The 17,790-nt window shown below is 39.7% G+C and overlaps 2 protein-coding genes across 2 annotated transcripts; both read right to left on the bottom strand.

The window, feature by feature from the left end:
- Positions 1-3,623: 3,623 nt before the first annotated feature.
- On the bottom strand, positions 3,624-4,091 carry LOC142143198 (uncharacterized). Its single transcript, XM_075200909.1, has one exon. It carries the CDS (start codon positions 4,089-4,091, stop codon positions 3,624-3,626), a length of 468 nt encoding a protein of 155 aa, XP_075057010.1.
- A 7,689-nt stretch (positions 4,092-11,780) lies between these two features.
- Positions 11,781-16,562, bottom strand: LOC142142805 (nuclear receptor subfamily 0 group B member 2-like). Its single transcript, XM_075200616.1, has 2 exons — positions 15,938-16,562; positions 11,781-13,004 (listed from the first exon to the last, which is right to left on the bottom strand). Exons 1-2 carry the CDS (start codon positions 16,554-16,556, stop codon positions 12,763-12,765), a joined length of 861 nt encoding a protein of 286 aa, XP_075056717.1. The 5' UTR covers positions 16,557-16,562; the 3' UTR covers positions 11,781-12,762.
- Positions 16,563-17,790: the final 1,228 nt, after the last annotated feature.

Here is a 17,790-nt window from a genome sequence, read left to right as displayed (position 1 = left end):
GTTCTCTACCAATGGACTACAGCTGCAGCTAAGAGAACAATAATATTGGCCTTTAAATCAGGACATCCAGGTGACTGTAGCTCCTTAAGCTAGTGGGGTAAGGGACAGATGATGTGGTAAACCTACCTGGCAATTATTTACTGTGTGTACATAATAATCTAGTGATTGTTTTTATTACAAGAAATGTATTGCTTTACTTTCTAACTGCATTTGCCTGAGTGACTATACGAATCCTAGAAGATACTGGGTAGACTTCTCTGGCATAGGAAGACACCCGTGAGTGGCCAGCCAGAGAGAAGTAGATAGAATTGGGCCAGAAAACCCGGTATCTTCACATATTGTTCTTGAGTAATAAATTTGACGTTACTTAATTTTTGGTGTCCTATATGTATTGGGGATCCGAGGGTGCTCTGCCCACTGCCATGTCGTGATTTAAAGAAGAACATCTGGAGACTAGGTACTACACTCTAAAAACACCTACCTATAGGAGTGTTACAGATGCATTAAGGAAAGGAGGATACTGCCGAGAACATGAGTTTGGAGATGAAGTGTGGTGAAAGTGATCAGGTGAAAGCGGAGGAGTGATTTGAGAGCTATGGGTTAATATGTATTAGTTGAGGTAGGTAATGGGAAACTATGGAGGAACAGTTGATCTAAATTGTGGTCCAGAATGCTGACTTTCGTCTCCATGGTTTCAGCAGCCAAACAGAGATGGAGCTCAGTAGGTAGCTGAATCTCTATGGAAACATCAATGACAGTAGAGCTTAGAGGGCCTGGCAGCTAAGTGGATATGGCAACCATAATGGCAGTTAAAGTCACTAGGCCAGCAGCCAAACACATATGACAACAGCTGGAAAGAGATGGCAACAACATTGACAGTTGAGATCAGTAGATCCAGTAAATGAACAAATATCCTGAGACAGCTTTGTTTTAGGTGTGTTTTTCTCAAAATAAGGAATTTTAGCAAGCATAAGGAGTCAATCATAAGGTAGAAGTTTCTCTACTTGACCTCTGATCATCTATCTGCCATTCTGGGGAAGGGGGTTTAGAAGACTGAGTTGACAGAGGAAGCATAAATGGGTGAAGGGTAGAAGGTTCTGCAAGAATGCCCAGCTTGGACAGAAGTGACTGCCCTTATTCCAATGTTTTGCAAAAAGCACTGTGCTATCAATGGAAACTTGTAGCTTAAAATTTGATGTCGCAGAACCTTAGTATTGGACTCAAGCTTTCTACTGTCACAGGATAAGGCTCTGGACATTACCTGTCGGTGTTGGCACTACTCAAGAGGGTGGTGCGGAGTCTAATGCACCAACAGTCTTCACCAGAGACCCCCGCAAGGGAGTATGAGTTTTGCTGCGGGAGACGTGCAGGTCGCGGTCATCCAACTGTGCCACCATCGAGGTAACAGAGAGTAGAGGGTAGTCAGACAGGCCAGATCGGTATTGAGTCGACAGCAGTGGTACACTGGGGAGATCCAGGAGAAGTGGTCACAGACAAGTCGGGTCATTGTTCTGGCAGCAGAGGTACACAAGGGAGATCCAAAAGAGTGGTCAGGCAACAAGGTCAGACACCGGAGATCAGAAAGAGTCAAACAAGGAGTATCCAGGAGGATGGTCACAAACTAACAGAAGTTATGTACAGGAGATCAGAAGTCAATATAAGGGGAGGGGTACGTAATGCTGAAGCTGGAAATCCTGACACTAGTTACAGCAATATGGTAATCACGACTTACCTAACTTCCGACTGACCTAAAGTTAAATATCTTCACATACTGAAATAGAATAATTCCAGAATACACAAAGAGCAACAGTGACGTATACGTCACTTGTAAGGGCAACAGTTTCATGCAATTCATGCAACTAAGGGGGCAATACAAACACCCGCCAGCTGTATAATGTTTTTTTGGAAGGCTTTTACATTATACAGCGGTTGGGTGTCAGGATTTCTAACTTCGTGTTAATGACTACCACCAAATATAAGCAATAGAAGTGCTGGAGCTGGATGATTCAACACTATGGCACCTTCATGGTGCCATAGACAGCGCTAAATAGAGGAGGTGGTCAAATGAATAGCGCTGGCAGAGCTTCCAATAGCACCCCACTGCTTAGCAATGGGACATTTATACACTGTGGAGGGACAAATGACCCACCAAACATGGTAGAGTGTGCAAAAGGCCGCCCTTCCAGCACGGAAGAGGAATGGCGCCTGACAGTACCCCTCCTTCTGTCTGAACAGGCACCCCTTTGTTGTTTCAAGAAATTCTTTAGTAGCCGAGGAACATGTAAGTCTTGTTTGTCTACCCATGACTTCGTACTCATCGCCAGAAGGGGACTGGATTGGAGGCAGACGAAGGGGATGCTGAAAAAATTCATTAAGTACCAATGTTTTTAACAGGGATATATGGAAAGTATTATGAATTCTAAGGGTAGGAGGTAAGCAGAGCTTATATGGGAGAGGGTTAATGATGTGTAATGCTGAATGGTCCCATGAAGTGCAGAGCCAGTTTCATAGAAGGCACTTTAAACCTTCAGTTCCGAGTGGATAGCCAAACCTTGCCACTGACTCGCAGAGTGGGCATAAGCTTCCGATGATGATCCTCAAAATATTTGTAATGCTGAGGGGATTTTTGAAGTCTACGAGAAAAATACGAGAAAAATCTCACACTAAGGAGTCTGCAACCAGAACCGAGGAAGTAGGACAAGGAAAACAGTCGAAGTATAATGTGACTCCCAAAAACTGTGGAAAAAAAGGGGGAAAAAACAGTAGATTCGTGAACATGGTAGTTGTGTGAGAATTCGGCCCAGGAGAGAAGGTGACACCAGTTAAATTGATTTTTGGAAGAAAAAAAACACTGTAGGAAGGTCTCGAGGTCTTGTGTCACAAGTTCAGTCTGTCCATTTGTTTGAAAGTGATAACTGGAAGAAAACTTCATATCCATACCCAGATTTTTACAAAAGGCCCTCCAGAAATGAGATATAAACTGAGGTAAACCTTGCAAAGGGACAAAATAGCCTATTTTAGAAAATCTGTCGATGACAACCCAGACGGTGTTACAACGAACATTAAGATGAAGATCCGTGATGAAATCCATCGAGATGCTCACCCATGGGAAATCAGAAATGGACAGAGGATGAGGAAAGCCAGCGGGTGGACATCTAGAACTCTTGTGCTAGGTACAGTCTGCGCAACAAATATCCAAAAGGAGAGTGGGCCACAAGAAGCGACGGCACAACAGAGAATAGATCTTCTTCCCCTCGGCATCACCAGCAAATCAGAAAGACTGAGCCTAGAGTGTAACCTTGGACCTTAAATGAGGCTCTAAAAATGAACATCCAGGAGGTCAGAGTTGTCAAAGGAGTATGACAAGGCATTTGCTTGAGCATTCTTTGATGCAAGACGATAGTAGAGTATCAGGTCAAATTGAGAAAAAAAGAGGCCCAATGAGCCTGCCGGGTATTAAGGCAGCGACAATCACAAATAAAAATGAGATTCTTATGATTGGTGAAAACTGTTACTGGGTAAATTGCTCCTCCTAAAAGATAACGCCATTTTGTAAGAGCGGATTTAATAGCTTAAAAGTACTTTTTCCCTGATTCCATACTCTCATAAGGAGATAATCTCCTCTAGGAGAATCCACAAGGAGTATTAGTACCGGAATTCGTCTTCTGGATGAGCACTGCCCGAATACCCACATAGAAGGCATCCACCTCTAAGAAAAAGGGTCGTTGTTGATCTGGTTGAGAAAGGACGGGGGAAGAGAAGAAGGCTTTCTTTAATGTATGGAATGCCGTCACTGCATCAGGAGGCCAAGATTTGGGATTAGCTGATCTCCGGGTAAGGGCCATGATGGTAGAAAACCCCTTAATAAATTGCATATAATAGTTGGCAAAGCCGACAAATCTTTGGATTGCCTTGAGACCCTGAGTTTGGGGCCAGTTGGAAATGGGCAAAACCTTAGCGGGATCCATTTGTAGCCCTTCACCGGAAACGAGGAAGCTGAGGAACAAGATCTGAGGTACTTCGAAGATACATTTCTCTAACTTGCAGTATAGCCGATGTTTTCGTAGGTGAGAAAGCACCTCCTTGCGCATGATGAGTAGGGAAATTCTGGGAGAGTATCAAGATATTATCAAGGTAAACGACCACAGTGGTGTACAGGGGATCCTGGAAAATTTGTACACAAATGTTTGGAAGACCGCCAGGGCATTACAGAGACCAAAGGAAATCACAAAGTACTCAAAATTGCCGTCTTGTGTGTTGAAGGCGGTCTTCCACTCGTCTCCTTCACAAATTCGAATCAAGTTATATGCTCCCTGGAGGTCAAGTTTGGTAAAAATCTGAGCACCACTAATCCTGTCAAACAAATCGGAGAGGAGGGGCAAGGGATAGCGGTTTTTAAAAGTTATATGGTTCAGCTGGCGGTAGTTGATGCATGGATGGAGTGAACTGTCTTCCTTTTTAACAAAGATAAAGCCTACACCAACCGGAGAGGATGATTTTCTGATAAAACCGCGTTGAAGGTTTTCGGCAATGTATTGGGACATTGCCTGAGTCTCGGGTATGGAGACAGGGTAGAGTCATCCTTTGGGAATTTGTTTGCCAGAAATCAGATCTATTGGGCAGTCCTAGGGATGGTTATGTGGCAAGACCTTGGATTCCGCTATACTGAAGACATCCCGAAAGGAGAAATATACTGCGGGAAGAGTAAGCTCGAAAGAAATAGTATGGCAAGATAAACAAGTAATCGCAGGAGGAAGGCATTACATGAGGCACTGGGATCCCCAAGAAGTGACTTGAGCTCAACCCCAGTAAAACTGGGGGGAATGGATTCGGAGCCATGGCAACCTCAAGATGAGGTGGTTAATCGACTGAGGCAAGACCAGAACCTGGATCTACTTTCTATGTAGCACTCCTATCGTCAGTTGGATGGATGAGGTAGCGCAGGTTATGGAACCGTTGCTGAGGCGATTTCCATCCACTGCAGTGAGAGAAAGTGGCCGAGGCAACACTCAGTGAGGTAGTTGGAGCTGTGAAACAAAAGCATCCGAGATAAAGTTTCTAGAATAGCCAGTATCCACAAAGGCCGAGGTCAGATGGGGTATTTTATGAGAGTTCAGTACAACAGGCATTAGAAATGTTAGATGGGGGATGAAGCATTGGGCAGAAGATCTTTCCCGAAAACGATCCCTATATAATATATAATTGAATTATAAATTTCCAACAATTACTTGGGTGGTGCTCCCCTACCATGTATAGCTCATAGAAATTAACAAAAGAAAAAAGCCATTGAGAAATACACTGCACCAGGTTCAGACAGCTCTATACAAGTATCAGCCTCTGTATGGAGATTGAATTAAATAAAAGGCTTGTCCCCTTCCTAGTGGAATGCTGTGATACTATCACTCCGAAATCAATGCTATCTAAAGAGTAGCCTGCTTATGATAAAGATAGAGAAAGGAACGCTACTATAAGCGGTTCACGTCCTGGATATACAAGGGGTAGTGCCGCTGAATACTGTTATCTAGGACTAAAAGAGAAAGGATCTATTGTAATAATTTACAACACGTCGGCAAACTGTAAATAGGTACTACACCCAAAATAAATGGGTATATGAATTTATTCCAAAATGAAATACTGTATAATATAGTAGAATAAAACTGCAAACGAATATTGAGTTTAAGCAAACGAAAATGCATATACAAAAATGTACCTAGACATGAGCAGTAAATAAACTTGTACTGCAATAACAAACATATAATACATAGTGAATACAAGTGTGCATATGCTTGTGAGTTTTTGTGTGCATGCAGAGTGAAAATATTCATAAACTGGCATAAGTTCAACACTGCATCAGGCCCATTATGTGTATGTGTAGATGTTATGAACTTTATTCCAACCCATGAGGAATTATTTTCTTGTTTTCTAATTTAATTGTCGTTTGCAGCGGTGGCCAAGCTGTGGCTCTAGAGCCACATGTGACTCTTTGAGCTTTGAAATGTGGCTCCTGGCCAGGTGCATCAATGAAATATAGTTGTCCAGGTACTGGTAGGGGTAGACTGGAAAATATTCAGCTGCTAGACTGACCGAGAACAGACACATTCTGCGTCTTGTGCAGAGAAGTCACAGTGTCACAGACAATTCAATCAGGGAAGGAGAAGAGAGTGTAGTGTGCTCTCCCTCCTTCCTCTATGCGGGCAAGTAAGGGGCATGTGAGATCTGATGGCATGTGAAGATGCTGATGGGCATGTGAGGAGATGTGGTGACATTTGGGGAGATGTGCTGGAATGTGTGTAGGTCTGTAGGCATGTGGGGAAGGTTGACTGGCATGTGTGGAGCATCTGGGAAAGTCTGATGGCATATATGGATAATTTGGGTATATCTGATGACCTGTGGGGAAGTTAATGGGCATGTGTGGACGTTTGATGGCATGTATCAGGAATTTGGGAAGATCTGATGGCACATGGGAGATCTAGTGGTACGTGGGGAGGGTTTTATGATTATTCTGAACATTTTTGCAATGTGTTGGATATTTTGTTTTTTGTTTAGCAAGATATAGTAAATTATGTTATATTTTCAATATATGTGTGTACTGTACGTATGCGCATGTTCATAGTGGATATATGTATATGGACACACATTTAAAGGGTAAAGTTGGCTCTTTGCAGTGCCTATTGATATTTTTTGGCTCTTGGTGTCTGACTGCTTGTACATCCCTGGTCTATTGTATGTGCAAATGAGTAAACATGATACAAAGCCCTGCAATATGAGGTGTGGCCACAAGATGCCCTCGCATCAATAATGTGGGAATTTAGATCCCACATAGCAAATAAGTATGAGTCATAAAAATACCTGTTTGGAGAAGAGAAAACAGGCAGTATAACTTGTTTAGTGCTTATTAAAGGGGAAACTGATCCTCTTCATGTCCTCTCCCACATATTCTGACCCCACACTACTAAAAAGGATACCTAGGCTTCCCCCTTTTCAAGACAAAAATATTACCTATTTATGTCATATGTCATAGAAGGTTAATTGGCTGCTATCAAAATTGACCTTAATCTCTTTCTCTGTTAGTCATACTTGCCTACTTTCTCATAGCTCTTTCCGGGAGAGGGGCGTAACTGGAGGGCGGAGGGGGCGGAGCAAATGTCATTTTGTCACGGGGGCGGGGCCAAAATGACACGATGCACCACGAATCGTGTCATTTTGGGTTGTCAGTAGCGGGGTGCGGGAGATTTGCCAGCTCTCCCGGGAGTCCGTGAGACAGGACCCGAATTTAGGGAGTCTCCCGTACATTCCGGGAGAGTTGTCAAGTATGCTGTTAGTGTGTATGTTAGGGAATTTAGACTTTAAGCTCCAATGGGGTAGGGACTGATGTGAATGAGTTCTCTGTACAGCGCTGTGGAATTAGTGGCACTATATAAATGATGATGATGGTGATGATGATGATATAGTATTCCTACCGGAATCCACTCCAGAAAGCAGAGTCTGTAAGTGCATCTATCTCTGCAGCAAAATCTATGTTCTTGGTACTCTGTTATCCTTTTCATGACCACACTGAGGGTAAAGGACCCCCACCATGTGCTGATATTGCTGACAATTAGACTAATACCACTTTCATACTGCTGCCCGGCAATATCCCGGGATTTTCAAGCCGGGTTTTTGCCAGGGCTCGGAGCGTCCCAGCTCAGAAACACCATTCATACTGCACCTCGGACCCGGGAATTTCCTGGGTTGACCCCATTCATACTGCACAAGTCTGTGCCCTGGCAATTTGTGGGAGTCATCACCAGAGCAGTTTTCATTGGCTGAAAAATGAAGACTGGATGCTGCTCCAGTGTTTAAATCCTGGCAGAAAAACCTGAACTTTGCTTCCTTTCACACAACTAGTATTTCCCAGACTTTGTACCTCTGTAATGTGGGATATCAGCTACATCAGACACCCAAATAAATACACAGCACTGCACTTTAATCAGGACAAGTAACCTTTAAAGGGAAATATACTCTATCTATTAGCATGATTTATATATATAAAAAAGTACAATAGTGATGGTATGCCTTCTCTATATATCTCCAATCATGTATACCCAATGGTATATTTATGTATGTAATAGCCATTAATAACATTTCTGTAAACTGCCCTTCTTTTCATATACATTCTTTGTATTCTCCTTCTTTAAATCCTCCAGAGACAGGCAGACAGCCAATCATCTTGTTTTCTGTGCAACCCGGGTTGAAAAACCCGGGTTGCACCATTCATAGTGCAGGCAGCCCGGGTCCGACCCGGTAATTACCCCTCGATAAATCCCGGGTTGAAGACCCGGGTTTTTAGACCCAGGATTTTTGACTTGTACCATTCATACTGCACCAAGACCCGGGTCGTTTGAGCTCGCCCCGGGAAAAACCCGGGATTTTGGTGCAGTATGAATGGGGTATAAATGTAAGTCTCTTCTGGAGAAAAAAAGACTATATGAGAGGGTTGGCTTGGAGTCTCCAGACTCATTCAACTGTATGCATTGTAACATATATCCTGTGCTTAACTGAAACTTTTCTGTGCCACTGGGAATACTTTTTTACCTGCAATGTTTGTGAACAAGCAAGCAAACGGTAAAACTCTACTTTCTTGCCTCAGGTTCTCATGTATGAAACCTACAACACCTTGCTTTGTCCACAGCTACTAGGATTTTTTATCAAATTTTTCCAGAGCTGTGGAGCTAACTATTTAAACAGCCCTGCACGTGCAGGTGATGACAAAGATTCCCATCATAATCTATCACAAAGCAGATATATCCTTCTTCAAATGCACACATTGAATGTAATGTATTCCACTGCTGGTTCCAAACATACATTTTGGTGGCACTTAACTCACATTAAGGGCTAGATTTACTAAGCTGCGGGTTTGAAAAAGTGGAGATGTTGCCTATAGCAACCAATCAGATTCTAGCTGTCATTTTGTAGAAGGTACTAAATAAATGAAAGCTAGAATCTGATTGGTTGCTATAGGCAACATCCCCACTTTTTCAAACCCGCAGTTTAGTAAATCTAGCCCTAAGACTTTATATTTAAAAGATTTCCAATAATAAGAAGCTGAGGGATGTTCCACTAACATTTATCTCTAAAATAAGAGTGATTTGAAAATTGCTTTTTAATATTTCTATAAAAAGCTTTTAACTTAACTTTCAGTCACTGTTAGAAATTCCCTGTGGCTGAATAGAGCCTTACCTAGAAATGTTAGTGCCCTGGGCGAGGAAGAACACTGGCTGGCTTCCCTCCCCCCCAATCTTGGTGGGAGTTGATGCTGCCTTCCATGGCACACAGTGCTGCCTTCGGTGACTAGCCAAGACTTTAGAAGCGGTAGACCATTCTCCAATTCTGTATTGCTTTTTCCTGTATGTTCTTTCAGCTTTGAATACTTGGTACTACTCTTGGTGTCTTAAGCTCACTTGCTGCTTGGCTGGATACTATTGGGCCCCTGTTTGGCCGATAATTAGTTATTATTCACCTCAAGGAAAGCAAAACAACTAGTGAACACTCTAGATGTCACTACTGTAACCAGCCTTGACATTAAATCAAGCACTGATGTTTAATAATCAGGCCTCCTTCAAGAGAATATTCACATTTAATAAATAGACATATTTTTCCCCTACCAGTGCTGACATTAAATTAATAGCATTCCCATTTCATAAATAGGCCTTCTTCTATCCCAACTCTGTCCCACATTAAATTAAAAGTACCCAAACCTTCCCAGTATTAAAGTAATAATCACATCACCACCACTTTAAATTAATAGGCACCACCATGACTCCACCATTAAATAGCAACCACCACCACAATCATCCCAAAATTAAATAAATAGCCCCACCAATACATGAATAGCTCATTTTCATTTGTCATCTGAGCACCATAATATAATAAGCTTTCTCAGTAACATCACTGTGTTGCTTTTGTTCATATTTATGGAGACGAGGACGGAGAATTTTTGTCCCTGGAGACCATACTTACCTACTTTTGAGACCAGCTTTCCGGGAGGGGGTCCGTCGAGGGGGCACGCCCCCTGTCAATCTTAGGAAATTCTGGCCACTCAAAGCAGGGGGACGGGGCCACGATGCCGCGGTTAGCCCCGCCCCCACCATCTAAAACAATGGGGAGATGCTGGTTCCGGGATTTTTGCCTGCTCTCTCGGGAGTCCGGGAGAACTTCCAAACATTCGGGAGTCTCCCGGACATTCCGGGAGAGTAGGCAACTATACTGAAGACTAGTAGTGTGTTTAGAATGAATGCATAAAAAGGTTGAGGCATATCATGTGTAGCCACAAAGTGGTAAGGTTCATAAAGAATTATTTCAAAATAGTATTCACTAAACTGCCTTACAAAAGATTCTTATAAAATCCTATCCACTTACACAACATCCTTTGGAATCAGCCTATATGTTCTGCAGGAAAAAGGCATTGGAAACAGTAACAACCAAAAAAGTGATCTGTAACCTGGGAAAGACATCAAAGTTCAATGTAGAGGGCAAAGCTGCAAATTGGCAATCATTTCTAAAGGATGTAACATTTTTGGCAGAAGTCAAAGAAGCAGGGAGCAAAGAACATCTCAAACATTTTGGGTGGGCATGCTAAGCACAACAGTTTTATTAGAGGCATTGTATCAGTATTTTCTAATGAAACTATCCATTTCATGGAATGGTGCACAGTATTGTGAAATTGTGAGCACTATGTAGTATAGCACATAGAAATATACCAAGTGTCCTAGATATATATCAAAATAGTAAATAGTAAGCATGCAAAGTATGGTAAAAAAAAAAAGAATAACAGCTGGTCCCGATTCCGTGCACTACCATCGCAGCACACATCAGGGACAGAAAGAGTACTGATGGCAGTTACTCATACTTGCCAACTTTTCCTCGTTGGCTTAGGGGGGAGCCCGGGGTAGGTGGGCGTGCAGGGGTGGGGCTTGACAAATCGCATCATTTTGGCCCTGCCCCCTAAATGATTCTCACAATTTTGGCCAATTACAGTAGGGGGCGAGGCTAAGATGACACAATATTTGCGTCATTAAGCCCCCCCCATTGTCTATTGCAGGGGCGAGAACAGGGAGGTTGCCCTGCTCATTCGAGAGGTCTCCCAGAAATGCGAGAGTCTCCCGGACATTACAGGAGAGTAGGCAACTTTGCGTTAAAGAAAAGCAGCTAATGAATCTCTAGAGACTGAAGCGTCTTTTACATTTCTGTCTCCATTACTGAAGTCATGTTGTCTTACCTGTCAGTCTTTGATTAAATCTTGGTGTCCATGAAAGTGGCCACCTCCATAGGCATCAATACATGGACATAGGACACAATTTCTAAACTGTGTCATCATGCCACAGATGGCGGAGCCAACCACGTCTTTTACTGGCTCAGCATCAGGGAGAATGCCAGAATCTTCAGGGAGTGAGGGAGATCACCCCTATTTCAGGGAGTCTCCCTGACATTCAGGGAGAGTTGGCAAGTATGCAGTTACTTGAATTCCTGCTGTATATCGCATAGGAGACTGAACAACACTTATAGCTTTATAGGAGTGCAGCTCTTATATATATGTGTGAAAATACACACCCAAATTAAAAGAACATAAATGATTTAACAGGAACATGGGAGTGAAAAGGAGAATAACATTTAGATATTCCTCCCCCTGACAGGATGCGTTAGAAGGGAAACCATGTGATCTATTGCTGCAAAAAGTAAAGCAAACAAATCTGTTTATTAATAAAAAATATTTTATTTTGCATTATAGTGGTAATATTTTATTCCAAAAATAAATAACATTATAGAATAAGTGCAACACTTCTACATATCAACAGACTCTCAGAAAAATGTTATATGTATTAAACTTTATAGAAGTTAATGTAAACAGAAACAGTGATAGATTAATGGAAAATCACCCCTGTAGTAAGTCCTATTTCAATAGAAATTACTAATGCAATACACAGACACGAGATTATTTTAAATAACAAATAGTACACCAAATACAAACATTAAAAAAATCGCCATCATATTAGGCAGATTGAACAAACTAAAAACAAATCTATGGTTACAGTTAACAGGATATTGCTTGACACCAATGAGATATGTAGTGCTGTTCCTACTTACTCCCATTAACCAACAGTCTATTTTAAGAAGACCTTGTTCATAAATCTACTTACTTTACAATGGAATGTAAAATGTGTAGTTTAAAGGGAAAGACAAATAAGGGCAACACATATAATTAAGTGCAATTTTTATGGAGTTCTGGATTATCTCTCGATTTTATGCATTCCATAGCTGCAGATCATTTACTGGCGCAATATAAGAGAATATTTGACCAAATATGTAAGTCAGATGACACGTGCAGAGGCAGCCAGGCATTGTAGCATTGACATTGAGGTCTCTTATCATTTTCAACTTACTCCAAATTCCATGTTTTTAAGTTTTGTCCCTGGTAATATACTTCTTTTTTACATTAACCAAGTGCACAATACAATTCATTTGTTTCTATATATTAATTCTTATGCATTTTCTATATTTATTGCATGGTATTTAAGATGTTAAAAATTATGTTAGTATTAAACTTAGCAAACATGACATGATAGAGATTGTAGTGCTCTATGGTCCTCTGAGACAATATATGGTTTAATAAGCATAAGTGTACTGGAAACTATATTAAATGTAGCCATCTGTTCCAGCTACACAAGATGTTATGTTCACATGAGCAAAGTGTAAACAATGTTTACTTTGTTTGTGCATTTCATCCTACATGGTAAACAAAATTTCAAGCAAAATATCTTCCAAATTAATTTCTCCAGAAATGGGTCGGAAAAATAGTTCTGTGATCACTTTAGAGTCAATAGCTTTTAGAATGACTAGAGCTTCCAACATCCATGTGAAGCGGGCCTGACTCCTGTTGTGCGTCATTGATGTGAATTCCATCAGTGTTTGCTGAGCTTCTAACTGCAGGGTCTGAACATACTGGAAACATTTCATACCTCTGATTTCTGGGGGCAAAGAAAAGTAAACATTAAGAAAATAAATTTAGGTGCAGACTGCCCAATTAAGCTTAAAATAATCAGTAAATGCAAGATACTGATATGACAACAGCATAATTCACAAAATTAATACATTGACGTATTTTTAGTATTGTGGTTGGTAAACATTGGGTACAGTAGCAAAATTGTGGTGGAACCTCCTTAGCAGATTCCAACACTTCAGAGGGTGAATGGAACCTTTTAAAGCAATCCAGTATGTATTGCAGTTTAATTGAAAAATACAATTAAACAAATAGTATTTTTTTTATATCTACCATAGCACTATGAAGACTATGTGTGCTGGAAATTACAGAACACTGGAAGCTTTTATTATATGAATCAATTAATACCTTGATCACAGATCTGGGGGGAAATATTTATTAAACTGTGGCTTTGAAAAGGTGGAGATGTTGCCTATAGCAACCAATCAGATGCTAGTTATCATTTATTTAGTACATTCTACAAAATGACAGCTAGAATCTGATTGGTTGCTATCGGCAACATCTCCATTTTTTTCAATCTTGCAGTTTAGTAAATATACCCCCTGATGTCTGATCAGTAGGAGCACACATGTTGTTACATGGAATTACATTTATCTTGAGGGATTAACTGACAACTGGAAATGTTCCCATCTGTTTATATAATTAATTTCTCATATCTTAGTGACCGACTGTTCTACTTTAACCCATATACTGTACTCTACTTTTATTTATGGTTGTGTTTCATTTTATAAATCGTATTTTGGTAAATATTTTTGCTACCCAAATAGTCTGTATGGACCCTAGAAAAATACACTAGTGCATTATTAAAAGCTATAATTAAGTTATTAATTTACTTTTGTGCTGGATACAAGTTTTAGTTTTGAGTTAATTTGCTACTAAGATATTTGGATGTCAGTGGTTGAAACATTGGGTTCTATACAGTCATGTACTTCATCTCATGATCCGCATAATCATGCCATTCAACATTATAGCAATTTGTTTTTAAGTGCTGAACTTTACTTGTGAAACATTGTGGTAAACATATACTGTACATAACTGTCGGGTGCCCTGGATAGTAAGTTGTGTGTTATAATAACTGGGAGTCTAAAAACAAACCTGTGCTTATGTCTTTGGATATCGTTAAAATACAAGTAAAGGTGATTCTTTTTAAATAATTCATGCCTACTACTTATCAATGATATCTTGATCTGTTTGGCGGTTTTCCCACTTTCACCTACATATACAGTAGCTCTCGAACTACAGTAATAACATGATGGAATTGTGCAATGTATGTGTCAGGAAAAAGACTAAGATCAGTACATTTGATAGGAAAACTTCATAATCAAAATACATTTTATGACTGACCTGGTTGAACTGTGATAACATGAAAGTTCCTGGCTCTACCAGTCTCTTCCACCTCAGGCGTTCTGGAGGTGACTATACTAGTAACTGCACGTATCATAACCCACCCTCTGGTTGTGTCATATTGTCTGGCACTTGTGTGTCTTGAGAACAAGATTGATCTACATACATTAATTCCTCTTATGCTTTTAGAACAAATTGGTTGCACCAAATTATATTTCACACATCATTTTATGCCAATTGAATAGGATATATTTATTCTGTTACAGATGTGTTTATTTTTTTTTTTTGCAATCAATGTGAATATTTCACAATGACAATAAACTGTACACCGCATTCTGGTTTTAAACTACAACTTGTACTTACTTTTCCATTTTTGTCTGCATGATTCATTATTAATAATATACAAATTACGCAATAAGATATTATTTTATGCAATATTTAATGTTCTATTAGTAGATATCTACTGAATCAGAAAAAGCATATTTATCATGGTCTTCTAGTTTTGTCCACAATCTATTTTATAGGGAGTGTGGCTTAAATATTGGTTCTGTAAATGCACCCAAAAATGTCATATCTTATTCAATTTATTACATATTTGTAGATAACAGATCATTGTAAAATACATTTAAATTTATTCTGCTGATATCATTACATTCTAATTTAGTTAGTAATGTCTATTAAATCTATTGTAATAGTGATGCAACAAAGTACACCAACACTTACAGTTCATGAGTGTTTCTGGTGGCTCAACAAATATACTATTAGGGCTAGAGTTAAATAATAATAATCAAAAATTATAGTCTAACTAAATAAGATTTACTGAGTTGCCCATGTGATTTGAGATTTTTCCACATCTTGCTTCTCAGGGACCACAGCAGCATGGCATTAGTCATAACTTATTTTAGGGTGATCTCACATATAACAAGCATACGACATTTAAGTGGAGTGAATGTAAACATTTTGGTTTTGCCTGTCAAAATACAGTAAGTGGTATTCTATAAACCTGAGGGGTTTCACCCTGTTTCTTTCCTGGGAATCAGCTTTTTGACCCTTAGCCAAGTTAAAGTTTAAGTAAATAATGTCCTTTTACTTATTTTGCTTTTGTCCACAGATTAAGGATATTATTCTTATTAAGCTATACCCAGCTATTAAGATTTTAGGTGCTGATTTAAAATAACATTAGCTTAGTGGTTTTTAACACTATCACATCACTGTAATACATAATTTTATCACAGGCTCAGTCAGTATTCACCTGCATGAAAGGAAGTTTTTATTCAGTGTAGAGAGTTGCTATATTTTAAAGTGCCCCACTTATCTACAGCACCATAAAAACAGATATTCACTACTGAACATCCTCTGTATCTACTACTATCACTTTGTACTCTTAATTCCTCACGTACTCTGATCACTTTGTCCTTTTTTTTTTTTAAAAGGCTTTTTTATATAGCTACATAATTCCAATGATACTACTGCTATCATAATTTACATTAAAAAGGATATTATTTTCTATGAACTCTGTTTATACAACAAACAACTGTAAAAGTCCAAATATCCTACCTGGGTTAAACAACACCATCCCTTTGAGATAGGCATATTCCTTTGTGCAAATGTCCAGGCTCCAAAGTTTACATAGAGACATCTGTATTTTCTGCACATCTCTAAAAGGAACTCCAGCATCGGGCCTTAATGTGATATCACCAGCATTAGATGACTGATTAAGAAGAATCTTCTTCAAAAGGCTCGGGACATTAAGTTCTTTCCATTCAAAATGGACCCTCTCTTGAGCCAACCCTAATACAAAAAGTGGAGCCCAGCACTTGCATACAAGTAGGATTTGATCCTCGCGTGGCAGCTGGTAGAAGGATGGTACATTTCTGATAAAAGCCACTGTCTTTAATAAAACTTCTGATGCTTTCTTGCAGATAACTTCAGGAGTTTTGAGCAACACTTTCCTATTTCCTTCACAGGGGCATCCTCTACCTGAATTGCAGACGTGTTGGTCGTGTTGGCTGTTTGTTTTTGTCGTGCTATCTGAATTAAGCATTCTAAAAAGAATACTGTTGACTGGATCTCTGTTGCATTGACAGGTTCCTTGCTTTTCAGACCTACAAGCCATGGCAATGTTGCAGGTACCCGTGAAGGAATTAACAAGGTCGATGTGAACTGTATCAGACATGAGGCAAATCAGTCTTGCTGCTGGTTTGCTAAGGTGATGTGATGTTTTTATACAGTCGGCAGTAATGTGACTGGTGTGTTAAAATTGCCTTGAACTTTAGTCTTACTAGAATGTTTTCATTCACAATCAAGCAAGGCGTGGTTTCAACTGCACTATCTGGAAGAACTAAAATTATCTGAATGAGGGAGCTGGTCACAGATAGGAACTGAACAATAAGAAAATATGTTGTTTACTGTCCTATGTCTCTCTGATATGGTGGAAAGCTGTGCCATGATATCAAGGACACTTATCAAGCTGCCAGCTCTATTAGTTTCCTTGTTACACTATAAAGCGACCTTGAAAGAGAAATTTGCAGCCCATAAAGTACAGAAAAAACAAGGCCCTTTTTAATGTTTTTTTTCAGCTTATGTTTAATTGGTTCTTAATGGAACAGATTACTATTCATCTGTGCACAGTTTTTATACTAGAGTGTTTACTATTTTATTTTTATTTATTTTTTAAAAAGCCCCAGCTGAATAGTTATGTTGTGTGTACATTACACAAGAAAGCTAAAGCATTTTAAGACTTCCAGAAGTCAGGCTATGAGACACGCTTTTTATATATTATTATATTATCAACATTTATACTTTGCCGATATACCTTATAGTACTTTACAGATGGGAACAAATAAAATAAGACTAGTTATCAACAAACAGACTTGGAGGTAAGAGAGCCCTGCCCACAAGCTTTTAAAATGTCTAAGGGGTATATTTACTAAACTGCGGGTTTGAAAAAGTGGAGATGTTGCCTATAGCAACCAATCAGATTCTAGTTATCATTTATTTAGTACATTCTATAGAATGACAGCTAGAATCTGATTGGTTGCTATAGACAACATCTCCACTTTTTCAAACCCGCAGTTTAGTAAATATACCCCTAAGTGTCTGTTGTCAAGCAGACGCATCTGCTGCTCATTCAGACCTGGACACATCTTCAACTGTTAATACTTCGTATATACGCATACACTTGTGCGCAACATTTTCAGTCACAAGTTACAGTGAATCAGACATCAAGAGTGCATGAATTAAAATTTCTGTTGTGTCTTGTGTGAGTATTCAGGAGATATTTCTTAGGATTTAGATTGGATGTGGGGAACAAAGGACAATTCTGAGTCAAGGATGTCAAATAGGCAGCAAGCTTGAGTGGTATGGTTTATTTTTTTGTTGACAACAGATATCGACATGTACAATAGCTA

The sequence above is a fragment of the Mixophyes fleayi genome, chromosome 3 (genome assembly GCF_038048845.1).
Source record: "Mixophyes fleayi isolate aMixFle1 chromosome 3, aMixFle1.hap1, whole genome shotgun sequence".
NCBI lineage: Eukaryota > Metazoa > Chordata > Amphibia > Anura > Limnodynastidae > Mixophyes > Mixophyes fleayi.
The sequence above is the reverse complement of the archived record's forward strand: the minus strand, read 5'-3'. Positions and strand labels throughout refer to the sequence as shown.

Excerpts from the sequence above, each read along its gene's own strand:
- LOC142143198 (XM_075200909.1), bottom strand. The coding sequence starts at position 4,091 with ATGCGCAAGGAGGTGCTTTCTCACCTACGAAAACATCGGCTATACTGC.
- LOC142142805 (XM_075200616.1), bottom strand. The coding sequence starts at position 16,556 with ATGTCTGATACAGTTCACATCGACCTTGTTAATTCCTTCACGGGTACC. Across the intron at positions 13,005-15,937 it reads GATGGTGTTGTTTAACCCAG|AAATCAGAGGTATGAAATGT; the intron begins GTAGGATATTTG and ends CTTTGCCCCCAG.